General features: G+C 37.7%; 1 protein-coding gene across 3 annotated transcripts in view; it reads right to left on the bottom strand.

Annotated features, from left to right (window-relative positions):
• ergic3 (ERGIC and golgi 3) overlaps nt 1-13,616 on the bottom strand; it is a 41,520-nt gene extending 27,904 nt beyond the window's left edge. For all 3 annotated transcript variants that reach the window (XR_009824699.1, XM_062038083.1, XM_062038082.1), the window contains exons 1-4: nt 13,429-13,616; nt 11,164-11,234; nt 6,055-6,142; nt 5,864-5,983 (exon numbers count right to left, since the gene is read on the bottom strand). Coding sequence is in view for 2 of the 3 variants with exons in the window: in XM_062038083.1 (XP_061894067.1) it covers nt 5,864-5,983; nt 6,055-6,142; nt 11,164-11,234; nt 13,429-13,516 (367 nt within the window). In the remaining variant the exon portion in view is untranslated. The remainder of the gene's footprint in view (nt 1-5,863; nt 5,984-6,054; nt 6,143-11,163; nt 11,235-13,428) is intronic.
• Nucleotides 13,617-14,079: the final 463 nt, after the last annotated feature.

The raw sequence follows: 14,079 nt of genomic DNA on the forward strand, positions 1-14,079 counted from the left end.
GCGCGGGGGTGACCTGATATTCAGCTGGGAATGACTACAACAGTAAATAAACACAAGACATATATATACTCTATTAGCCACAACACAACCAGGCTTATATTTAATATGCCACAAATTAATCCTAATGCTAGCTCCTAGCTACTAGCTCGAGCTAGTTATAGCAAGCTATCAAATGTTTGGAAGCGCAGCTGTGTACTCACGTTATCGCAACTGTGTATCCAAATCAAAGTCCTCCTGGTAAGAGTCTCTGTTGTCCGAGTCCTTCCATCTTGACTGCATCTTTCGGGAATGTAAACAAAGAAGCGCCGGCTGTGTACGTGTTGCTGCTGACTTCCCTCGCAAAATAGACGCTTCGCACCGACAACTTTCTTCTTTGCTTGCTTAGCTTCTTTCTCCATAATGCAATGAACAAATTGCAACAGATTCACCAACACAGATGTCCAGAATACTGTGGAATAATGAGATGAAAACAGAGCTATTTCGTATTGGCTTCAATGGTGTCCGAATACTTCCGTTTCAATGATTGACGTCACGCGCATACGTCATCCTCAGAGGCGTTTCGAACCGGAAGTTTAGCGGAAAATTTAAAATGTCACTTTATAAGTTAACCCGGCCGTATTGGCATGTGTTGCAATGTTAAGATCATCATTGATATATAAACTATCAGACTGCGTGGTCGGTAGTAGTGGCTTTCAGTAGGCCTTTAAGCTCTGCTTCTTCCTACTTCTTTTTGAACAGAGAAACTGGAAATTGTGATGTATCATGTTGTAACTGTATGCATGTTCGAAATAAACTCAAACCATGGATCAGAATTTGTAGCACTTTGTAGCCTGCATCTGTGTTCAGGCAACCAATAGAGACGCTCCAGTTTTAAAAAGAACTGTACATGAAAGCAGGTTAAAATGGTTTAAAAGAGACAAAATTAAGTAAACATGTTATTTTCAATAATACATGACTGCCTCTAAAAAAGGCTCGAGGAGATGGTTAAAGGCAGGGTTTTTCCATTATTGTACTTGATCGTGGGGCATCGCCATGGCAAAATAAAAACTGCCAGTACTTAAAAATGAGGTTTTTTTGATGAAACACATTTAAGTACCGTATTTTTCGGACTATAAGTCGCAGTTTTTTTCATAGTTTGGCCGGGGGTGCGACTTATACTCAGGAGCGACTTATGAGTGAAATTATTAACACATTACCGTAAAATATCAAATAATATTATTGATCTCATTCACGTAAGAGACTAGACGTATAAGATTTCATGGTATTTAGCGATTAGGTGTGACAGATTGTTTGGTAAATGTATAGCATGTTCTATATGTTATAGTTATTTGAATGACTCTTACCATAATATGTTACGTTAACATACCAGGCACCTTCTCAGTTGGTTATTTATGCCTCATATAACGTACACTTATTCAGCCTGTTGTTCACTATTCTTTATTTATTTTAAATTGCCTTTCAAATGTCTATTCTTGGTGTTGGCTTTTATCAAATAAATTTCCCCCAAAAATGCAACTTATACTCCAGTGCGACTTATATATGTTTTTTTCCTTCTTTATTATGCATTTTCGGCCGGTGCGACTTATACTCCGGAGCGACTTATCCTCCGAAAAATACGGTAATATATTGTATGAATGGATATATTTTATTTAAGCATTATTGGCCACGATTGGTTTGAAAAACATCGCAAATATAAAAATGTTCCTCTATGCTTTATTTTGAAAAACGTGCATCTGAATCGCCTGTCAGCATAAGCACTGCAGCTGGTCGCGCACTGGAGTTTGGCGCGCAGTAGAAAGGCATTTCAAGTTAGGGCATTTCTTGTTCAGGGGCCGTACTTATCAAGCTTCTTAGAGTGCCATTTTACACTTAAGTCCTGAGAATTTGCGAAATTTAGTCCTACTCTCAAACTTAAGAATAAAAGCTTTTTATCAACGTTCTTAAGTCTAAGAATCACTCCTACTCTCCACGATATTTAAGAGACCTTCAGAGGTGTCTTAAGTGGTTAGGAGTTGCCAGCAGGGGATAGAACTGAGGCGAGAGAGACGTGCGTGAACGTTCAGGGAACGGAACAATGTTGGGTTTTTTTTGATGACGAGCAGCTGATCAAACGGTATCGTTTAGACAGAGCGGATATTATTTCTGTCACAAATTTAATACTTTTCGATTCCTTGTTGATTTCTGCATGTGGCTGCAGTGGGCTAGTATATATAGAGCCACCCACACCAGTTTCAAATTAGTTGCCTAATTAATGAATTGGAAAGAAAATGTTATGACAGTAGCGTATGTGTGTGGCCGTGAGGTGAGTGACGTCAGTGAGTGTGTGGGCGATAGAAGAGAGGGAGCGGTAGCGTGAGTGCCGGCGGGGACTAGTTTGTTTTGTATTGTTTTGTAGTTTATTGTCAAAATATACACTCCCATTGTCCACTTAAATATTTCCAAGATATTTCTTTATTCTTAGACAACGGATTCCCTTCCGTGATTGGTCATTTCTATGGACACAGAAATGACGTCACCTAAAATTCCGTTTACGGCACATAGTAATGTCGTAACTCAGCTCTGAGTGACACTTAAGATTCAGTCCTACACTTCGCTGAAAGTGTGAGTAAGACGCTTGATAAGTAACTTTTAAGTGCAGCTTTCAGCGAAGAATTTATTTACTCTTAAGTCAACTCTTAGCAGACTTCTTAGGAGTAATTCTAAGAAGCTTGATAAGTACGGCCCCAGGTCTGTGAAAACTACCCTAATTTTGACTTTACTATGAATAGTAATGGAGACACCGTGTGCTTCTTCAAATCATCGTTTGGACATCTGTGTGTGTGGAGTTGGCATGACCTCCCCAGTGTGTGTGTGGGTTTTCTCCGGGTACTCCAGCTTCCTTCTACATTCCAAAAAATATGCTTATTAGTTTCATTGGAAACTGTAATTTGTCCACAAGGTATGAATGCGAGTGTGAATGATTTTCAATGTCTGTCCTGCGATTGGCCTTGCTAATTTTTATTAGCCTGTCCATGAGCTGGTCCATTATATGTTAGCATTAAGCTAACGGCATTATAGCCAACCTTCATACTGTATAATTGTATTGCTTTTTTCGGTATGTTCCAAACTGTATTATTAACTTAGCATGATTCCTATATGTATGTGCACTTCATGTGTATATTGATGTACTTTCTTTTGTGTGCTTAGTTTTACTTTCATTGTGGAGAATATCAATAAACCACCTCAAGTTATTGTTTTCTTATCTCCAATTCAAAGGACTGTTTACAGATTCAACAAACTAAATTACAACATTCGGGAAGGGCAGAATATAGCGTAGCCTGTGTTACATTGTATAATAAGCAGCAACAATTGAAAAATAGAGCAAAACGATATAATATAAGAACAAATATGTTAACGCTAATAACACAGATTTGCTTTTAGATATGTATCATTTTAGTCTTTTAAAAAATATATGCATCATTGTTGATTAAATTAATCATGACGTCGTATGTATGATGACGTCATATTGGCCACGCCCCCACCGCCACATGTACAGTTGTGCTCATAAGTTTACATACCCTGGGAGAATTTATAATTTCTTGGCCATTCTTCAGAGAATATGAATGATAACACAAAAACCTATTAGGGCTGCAACTAACGATTAATTTGATGATCGATTAATCTGTCGATTATTACTTCGATTAATAATCGGATAAAAGAGACAAAATACATTTCTATCCTTTCCAGTATTTTATTGGGGAAAAAAACAGCATACTGACACCATACTTATTTTGATTATTGTTTTTCAGCTGTTTGTACATATTGCAGTATATAAAAAATTAAAAAAAATACAAAATACAAAAATTGCCCCTGCGCATAGCATAGATCCAACGAATCGATGACTAAATTAATCGCCAACTATTTTTATAAATCGATTTTAATCTATTTAATCGATTAGTTGTTGCAACCCTAAAACCTATATATAAAAAGATATCCAAGGAATTGAGAATGCCAATCAGCAGTGTTCAAACGCTGATTAAGAAGTGGAAAATGAGGGATTCTGTTGAAACCAAACCACGGTCAGGTAGACCAGCGAAGATTTCAGCCACAACTGCCAGGAAAATTGTTCGAGATGCAAAGAAAAATCTACAAATAACTTCAGCTGAAATACAGGACTCCCTGAAAAATGGTGGTGTGGCTGTTTCAAGATGCACAATAAGGAGGCACTTGAAGAAAAATGGGCTGCATGGTCAAGTCGCCAGAAGAAAGACATTTCTGCGCAAATGTCACAAAGTATCCCGCTTAGGCAAACAGCACAGAGACAAGCCTCATAACTTCTGGAACAAAGTAATTTGGAGTGATGAGACCAAAATTGAACTTTTTGGCCACAAGCATAAACGTTACATTTGGAGAGGAGTCAACAAGGCCTATGATGAAAGGAACACCATTCCTACTGTGAAACACGGAGGTGGATCACTGATGTTTTGGGGATGTGTGAGCTACAAAGGCATAGGAAAGTTGGCCTAAATTGATGGCAAGATGAATGCAGCATGTTATCAGAAAATACCGGAGGAAAATTTGCACTCATCAGCCCGGAAGTTGCGCATAGGACGTTTTTGGACATTCCAACACAGTGTTTCCCACACATTCATTTATTTGTGGCGGCCCGCCACGAAAGAAATACGTCCGCCACAAATATTTTTTTTTTTTTTTTTTTTTTTTGAGTTCCTGTCCAGCTTCTCAGGCAAATCATATAGTTGATGTAGATGCCCATGTAGGCTGTTCAGATTTACTTTACAAAAGAGAAGTGTAAGATACTTCTCTTGTTGCCTTATTTGTATTTGACCACTACTGTTTTCTGTTTCTTTGTTACTGACTGTGGCAGGACACCTCTGCCTCTGTTTCACTTTATGTTGCTGGTAAATAATATGGTTGTAGTAGAAGGCTAAAGTTAAATTATTTAGTATGCACTAATTAAAGGGGCAGAGCTTTAAGAGACATTTTAGCTTTTATATTTAATAAGATATATTTTTTGTAAGAACCACAATTAATAAATATATTTCAGTGAATAACTTATTGTTCAAATCTGTATATAAATATGTACATAAAGTGTTGTAATTATATTGTAAAATGGATGGATGGATGGACGTTTAAAACAAAACTGTTATTATTAATTAGTATTAATTAGGTATACATTTTTTTAGCTTTTTTAGAGAAAATCATATCATTGTAGTAAATTATGCAAATTACTCGATGATGTCATGGTGACCACGCCCATAGCCACACCGCCACAGGTATCTTGGCAGTTTATGGGAAACACTGCAACATGACAATGATCCAAAACACAAGGCCAAGTCGACCTGTCATTGGCTACAGCAGAACAAAGTGAAGGTTCTGGAGTGGCCATCTCAATCTCCTGACCTCAATATCATTGAGCCACTCTGGGGAGATCTCAAACGTGCAGTTCATGCAAGACAGCCCAAGAACTTACAGGAACTGGAGGCTTTTTGCCACGGAGAATGGGCAGCTTTGCCATCTGAGAAAATAAAGAACCTTACCCACAACTACCACAGAAGACTTCAAGCTGTCATTGATGTTAAAGGGGGCAATACACGGTATTAACAACTGGGGTATGTACATTTTTGATCAGGGTCGTTTGAGTACTTTCTTTTGTCATTTTGATTTGAAAAGAGTAAACACAGTTGTTTGCCAATAAACAGCTTCACCCAACCATTAACCATGAGTGGAAGAAAGTTTTTTGTGTTATCATTCATTTTCTCTAAAGAATGGCCAAGAAATCATAAATTCTCCCTGGGTATGTAAACTTATGAGCACAACTGTATATTGGCCATCTGGGGGAAACTCTGAAAGGTCATACATTTACCGTGTCTCTCGGCCTCCTGGGTGACTGGCTGAAGTTCTTTGTCCAGCCGCTGCTTGAAGAGGTTGTGTTCCACGTCAAGCTGCTGCTCGCCGGCCACGTCCATAGCATCGATGCTAAGATCTGACAAGAAGGAAGGCATCATCATAGTGTTTGAAAAAGAAACATGTCAGGAGGGTGTGGGCGTTACTCACAGGCGCAAGGCATGTGAGGGAAGATGACGTCTATGTTGATTTTCAGCTTGTCTCCTCGGGACGTGTCCACATACAGCTCGGGATGAACCTGCGGGAAAACAAGAGGAAATGATGTTCCACCTCTTGATTTATGGTTTAAATATGGTTCACGGTAGGGCCGCACGATTAATCGGCATCGAGGTTTTAACTAGTGCGATAAAGAACCTCAAAAAGTCTGAGGTTTTTTTGTTTTCTCCGCCGTCACTGGCATTTGAGTGACAGACATGTTCGCCAATCAGAATTGTTGAGCCTCACGTCATTAGCTCATTTTGCTGTGTGTGTGTGTGTGTGTGTGTGCGTGTGTGTGCGTGTGTGTGCGTGTGTGTGTGTTATGGACAGCAAAGCCCTGTCTGTCTGTTATTTCACTTTACCTTTTTCTGTGTTGATTGAGCTGTGTTGAAGCAGGACATTATGTTAAATGAAGAGTTTCTGTCTCTGATAGTTGATATAATAATGTAACTGCATCATTAAAGGCCTACTGAAAGCCACTACTACCGACCACACAGTCTGATAGTTTATACATCAATGATGAAATCTTAACATTGCAACACATGCCAATACGGCCGGGTTAGATTACTAAAGTGCAATTTTAAATTTTGCACGAAATATCCTGCTGAAAACGTCTCGGTATGATGACGCCTGCGTCTGCCGTCACGGATTGTAGAGGACATTTTGGGACAGCATTGTGGCCAGCTATTAAGTCGTCTGTTTTCATGGCAAAATTCCACAGTATTCTGGACATTTGTGTTGGTGAATCTTTTGCAATTTGTTCAATGAACAATGGAGACAGCAAAGCAGAAAGCTGTAGGTGGGAAGCGGTGTGTTTCGGCCGGCTGCAGCAACACAAACATAGCCGGTGTTTCATTGTTTACATTCCCGAAAGATGACAGTCAAGCTTTACCATTGGCCTGTGGAGAACTTGGACAACAGAGACTCTTACCAGGAGGACTTTGAGTTGGATACGCAGACGCGATACCGTTAGTACGCAAACAGAATGTTGCCATAAGCATTTTGTTTAATTTGTATGTGTAACGCAGTACGCAGTTGCGGCTACCAAACATTTGATCGCTTGCCCGTACGTGCGTGCCGCTATGTGCATGTCACGTACGTAACTTTGGAGAAATATATGTGCTGTATGAACTTTGGGGAGGTGAACGGTACTTTGGGCTGTGGGATTCAGTGTGTTGTGCGGGTGTTTGATTTGTATTGGCGGGTTATATGGACGGGAGGGGGGAGGTGTTTGTTATGCAGGATTCATTTGTGGCATATTAAATATAAGCCTGGTTGTGTTGTGGCTAATAGAGTATATATATATATGTCTTGTATTTATTTACTGTTTTAGTCATTCCCAGCTGAATATCAGGTCCCACCCGCCTCTCACAGCATCTTCCCTATCTGAACCGCTTCCACTGCCCTCTAGTTCTTCACTCTCACTTTCCTCATCCACAAATCTTTCATCCTCGCTTAAATTAATGGGGAAATCGTCGCTTTCTCGGTCCGAATCGCTCTCGCTGCTGGTGGCCATGATTGTAAACAATGTGCAGATGTGAGGAGCTCCACAACCTGTGACGTCACACGCATATCGTCTGCTACTCCCGGTACAGGCAAGGCTTTTTTATCAGCGACCAAAAGTTGCAAACTTTATCGTCGATGTTCTCTACTAAATCCTTTCAGCAAAAATATGGCAATATCGCGAAATGATCAAGTATGACACATAGAATGGACCTGCTATCCCCGTTTAAATAAGAAAATCGCATTTCAGTAGGCCTTTAAGCCTACATGAACTCCATGGTGTTCAGGGATGAATAGTCTCTCCTATTGTTATTGTACCATTTTTTCAGCTATAGTTACATTAATCATTAGTAAGGCGGCAGCCTAGTTTTGAATGGCAGGGTCCCTGCTATCACATGTTGATAAAAATATAACATTTGCATAATAAAAATCAACTACAGGCTTCCCAAATGCTGTAATAAATTAAGCATGATGAGTTGACTTGAAACTGTTTAATGTTGCACTTTTTATATGTAGAAGAAAAGTTTTGTCATTTTATTTAATCTGAGCAACAACTTGAGGCAGTTTAAGGTTGATTAACGCGGGCAGAATTATTATAGTGTTCCCAATGTTAAAAGGATAAAGCCATTGTTTACAAATTTGGGAAATAACCAAAAAATGTATATTTTGTTGTTTTCTTACTGTACCGAAAATGAACCGAACCGTGACCTCTAAACCGAGGTACGTACCGAACCGAAATTTTTGTGTACCGTGACACTCCTAGGTAATACACCAACTTATATTCTTGTCTGCATGAAAGAAAGGAATCTATATGTGTTAAACATGCTTGTATTGTCAGTGTTTCCCACACATTCATTTATTTGTGGCGGCCCGCCACGAAAGAATTACGTCCGCCACAAATTAAAAAAATTTTAAAAAATAATAATTTTGTTTTTGTTTTGTCCTGTCCAGCTTCTCAGGCAAATCATATAGTTGATGTAGATGCCCATATAGGCTGTTCAGATTTACTTTACAAAAGAGAAGTGTACGATACTTCTCTTGTTGCCTTATTTGTATTTGACCACTACTGTTTTCTGTTTATTTGTTACTGACTGTGGCAGGACACCTCTGCCTCTGTTTCACTTTATGTTGCTGCTAAATAATATGGTTGTAGTAGTAGGCTAAAGTTAAATTATTTAGTATGCACTAATTAAAGGGGCAGAGCTTTAAGAGACATTTTAGCTTTTATATTTTATAAGATATATTTTTTGTAAGAACCACAATTAATAAATATATTTCAGTGAATAACTTATTGTTCAAATCTGTATATAAATATGTACATAAAGTGTTGTAATTATATTGTAAAATGGATGGATGGATGGACGTTTAAAACAAAACTGTTATTAATTAGTAGGTATACATTTTTTGAGCCTATTTAGAGAAAATCATATTGTAGTAAATTATGCAAATTACTCGATGATGTCATGGTGACCACGCCCATAGCCACGCCCCCACCGCCACAGGTATCTTGGCTGTTTATGGGAAACACTGATTATTATTAAACACCTTTAACTTGTTAACAAAAACATCTCTTTCATAAATAAATAAATATAAATTATATATATATGAATGAGGTAAATCCCCTCAACTTGGTCAATTGAAAAGTAGCTCGCCTGCAGAAAAAGTGTCCAAGTCAGTCAATCAATCGAACAATAATATTGAAATGGAGTCGAAATACTTTGCCGGCATCGATAAACTGTTACGTCCGTGTGTTTATGTCTTCTCAGGCAAACAGGGAGAAAGAGAAAGAAGTCTCACTTTCTGCAACGCTCTCAGCACCTAAGCGTGTTTATTTAACAGTAGAATTACATAAACAGAGTGAGCCCTCTTCTCAGTCATTCACAAGTCTTTGTCTTGGTGGGCGCAGAGCAAGAGTGCCAGCTTACACACACAGGAAGCACGACAGGGAGCCTCGCGACTCACTAGTGAGAGGTTCCGCAAAGTAACACAGATTAAGAGGAAAAAATATTATTACAAAGCCAAATGTCCCGTTATTTCAGCTTCAAATCGGATGGGCAGAATGAGCCCATCAACATGGACGAACGAGCGAGAATGCCGTGATGGCAACCGGAAAAAAGACAACACGGCGTAGTTTTTTTAACTTGGAAAAAATGCACTTTGAGATGTTTAACATCTGTTTAAGTACAATTTTTGCTTAAAGACAGATGAGTTAATTTTATTTGAGTGTTTGTGTAATTTTTTGGCATAACAAAGTTATTCACCTTCCAATCACAGTACAATGGTAAACAATTCTACAGTAATGAAAAAATATATATATTTATTATGATTACAATAAGTTAATAAACACTGTATTGTTATCGGTCATTTCTTAAGTTTTAGAGCATGATGTATTGTAGACAAAGGCTTCGAGTCTGTCTGCATAAAGTCAAATATTTTTTTCAGTAAATTATTACATTTTGTGTTTAAACCTTGAGACAAGAATATGTTGATTGACAGTCTAAAAGTATCATGTCTTCCTTCATTCGTTACTTCATGGATTTGTATGTATAAAAGATAAAAATCGCAAATGCAATTTTGGAGGGAAAAATCAGGTTAGGTTTTTTTAAGAGATGTCCGATAATATCGGCCTGCCGATATTATCGGCCGATATATGCGTTAAAATGTAATATCGGAAATTATCGGTATCGTTTTTTTTATTATCGGTATCGTTTTTTAAATTTTTTTTATTAAATCCACATAAAAAACACAAGATACACTTACAATTAGTGCACCAACCCAAAAAACCTCCCTCCCCCATTTACACTCATTCACACAAAAGGGTTGTTTCTTTCTGTTATTAATATTCTGCTTCCTACATTATATATCAATATATATCAATACAGTCTGCAAGGGATACAGTCCGTAAGCACACATGATTGTGCGTGCTGCTGGTCCACTAATAGTACTAACCTTTAACAGTTAATTTTACTAATTTTCATTAATTACTAGTTTCTATGTAACTGTTTTTATATTGTTGTACTTTCTTTTTTATTCAAGAAAATGTTTTTAATTCATTTATCTTATTTTACTTTTTTTTTTTTAAAAGTACCTTATCTTCACCATACCTGGTTGTCCAAATTAGGCATAATAATGTGTTAATTCCACGACTGCATATATCGGTTGATATCGGTATCGGTAATTAAAGAGTTGGACAATATTGGAATATCGGATATCGGCAAAAAGCCATTATCGGACATCCCTTGTTTTTTTCCTCAAAATCGTGCAGGCCTAGTTCACGGTGGCAGTAGCTAAATTACCTCACTTTGTCAAACACTACATAACATCCAGAAAAACTGGTCTGGTAGAGGAATTCTCAACATATTCTGCTACGTTCCTTACTATTGTTGTGCAGCACTTTGGAAACATTTTGTTGTTTAAATGTGCTATATACGTAAATAAAGTGGATTGGATTGGACTAACAGTTACCTTTCAAGTCTTCACATAAGTGACCTAAGGGATTTCCCCCCTACATTTTGGCGCAGAGCCACAGCAAAACAAGTTTTCTTCACACCCACTCACCTCTTTAGTGAGATAGTACTGGAGCTCCGAAATGAACAGGATTAACATGAAGATGCCGCTGATGATTGTCACTGTAGAATAACAGATGGAAAAAGTCTGCGTTAGACCAAAAGAGGCAATACGGTTTAGCATTCATGTTCAATTTGAAGATTAGTTAGCCAGCAAACTACAAGTAAATAGAACTGTAAATAATGTTTTATTGTTTGAAACAAATTGCATATCATGTTTTAATATTAAATGCTTTTTTCCTACTCTTTTAAATTACGCTATTGTTTAACTTCATTATCATGGAATGTACGTCAGAACAACACACCGCTTTCTTCTCAGGACATAAATACATCATGTATTTATCATCCAACACAAAAAGTACAAGATTTATTCTGCATAAATAATGGTAAAGAACAGCATTCATGTGAAAAAATAAGATAAATTGTCACTCAAATATTAACACTGAATTAGAAATCTTACTCTTGATTCTAATCGTATTCAGTAATTATATGTCAAATGTTATGAGCTGTGTGTTGAACACAAAGATGATTATCTACTTAACAAAACATTAGGCTGATTATAAAAATAAGTACTAAACAAATATAATGCATAAGAAGGGACTCATAAATAACTGACAAAAAATCAATAAGATACTGCATGTTTCTTAACTAAACTGTCAATAAAATTAAAGTGCAAATGAAAATACAGCTTCACTAAATAAGTCATATTTTTTGCACCTAAAAAACTTCCTTGTGACTTCAGCTCCAGACTTCTTCCGTTTGTTTAACATTGTCATTACTGCCACAAGTGGGGGGAACGTGCATTACAACTGAGTACCGCTGCGGCCCATAAGGGACCACAGCTGAGAAACAGATATTTTTTGGCGGCCCTCGAAGGGGTGCTCGTGGCCCAACGATGGGCCCTGGCCCTATGGTTAAGAAACAGAGCTTCAAGACATGCACCCCAACTGTCTTGCATGTGATTTGACTTATCTGATGAACACGCTATGCTGTTGTTTAACCACAAAGTTTGACCCCTTAAGTTGGACTGGCTTGAAATTTCTCATGCAGCCCAATACACTCTACAAAACACCCACTTTAACTTAAGGGTGTTTAGACGAATCAAAACCAAATTCGGTACACAACTTTAGGGGACAGAGTAGCACAATTTCTAAAAAAATACATGCAAAAAGCCTCTAAAGTATCATTATTGTAACATTTTAAGTAAGTATAATACTTTGGATTTAGATAATTAAAGATATTCATGGTTGTTTGCCTCATCTTTAGAGTTTTAAATAAAATTGCTCCCCCTCCCTTGATAGATTTTATTAATATAAAAAAAACACATCTGCTGTCCCCTCCAAGGTTTCTCATTGTCATCCCATTGGGTTGAGTTTTTTCTTGCCCTGATGTGGGATCTGAGGCGAGGATATTTTTTGTCCATGGTCTGTGCTTATGGTGACAATCTTGCACTTTCTGTTTGGAAATGACATGAATGTTTGTGCCACTGCTTAATAACTGTTTAATAAATACAGTTTTGGTAAATTGACTTAGTTGTGATTTCCCTCTCTGCGTGAAAGTTTAAAAGTAGCATATATTAATGCAGTATGAAGAAGAATGTTATAATGTAGACACATAGAATCATCATACTGCTGTGATTATATGCATCAAGTGTTCATTCAAGGCTAAGGCAAAATATCCACATATATATGGTGTATCGTGACATGGCCTAAAAATATCGAGATATTAAAAAAAGGCCATATCGCCCTGCCCTAATATATATATATATATATATATATATATATATATATATATATATATATATATATATATATATATATATATATATATATATATATATATATATACACACACACCCAGCGGGCCTTTTGAATATCTCCCTAATTCTGAGGTCTCAAGGTTGGCAAGTATGGGCTAACCCTGCATCAGAAAACATAATATGTACTTAGGTAATATGTAGAATAATTTGTCATATGATGTAGAAATAAGTGAATGTTCCTCAGAAAGACAAGTTAGTACACAGACTGTCAGGGCAACACACACACAAGTGTACAAATTGGTAGCCATGTCAGGGTTTTTTTAGCAAGTGGCAATAGAAGTGACATAAATATTTACAGGTCTGCTGTGCAAATGTCTGAATAGCTTCTAAATATTGACATAAAGACATCTTATTGACTGTAAGTGAGAGACCGGTTAGCTTTGTTGTTAGCCGAGCAAGCTAACTCCTCTAGCACGGGACGAAAAGGAAGCAGTTTACCGGTCGCGCCGCCCCACGTCTTCACTCGAAAGTCCTCCAGCGTTTTGGGGTAGGCGTCAAACTGTTTGAGTTTGTTAAGAGTGTCCATTTTCAGGCGCCGAACTGCAGCCGCCAGGCGCCAAGGATAGCGACGGAACTGCTGCGGAGCAGTCCTGGGGGTTCACTTCCGGGATAGAGGGCGGGGCCTGAGTGGACCAATAAGGGCTCGACGCGTCAAGCCTCCCCGGTCCGACTTCTACAAAGCAATGCAGATTATAATTATTGATTTGCAAATAATATTTTTTGGACCAATTAGGTGAAGTTGCATAATTTCCCACGGCACACCAGACAATATCTCACGGCACGCTAGTGTGCCACGGCACAGTGGTTGACAAACACTGTTATAAACAATCTCAAATACAAGATGAGCTTGCTAGAAATATGACATTTCCTTTACACAACATATTATAAATACACCTTGTACTGTACACATGTTGGCTAAACATTTGTACCAATAATATACTACATAAAAACACTTATACTTCCATTATTATTTATGTACCACATTTAGTTTTGTAATTAACATTGATCATAGGGTTAGGGTTAGGGTTAACCCTAACTACTGGTATTGATTCAAGAGTGATATGTTTTTCTAAGATATTAGTTTTAAAG

Source organism: Entelurus aequoreus, linkage group LG26, assembly GCF_033978785.1.
Source record: "Entelurus aequoreus isolate RoL-2023_Sb linkage group LG26, RoL_Eaeq_v1.1, whole genome shotgun sequence".
In the NCBI taxonomy this organism is placed as follows: Eukaryota; Metazoa; Chordata; class Actinopteri; order Syngnathiformes; family Syngnathidae; genus Entelurus; species Entelurus aequoreus.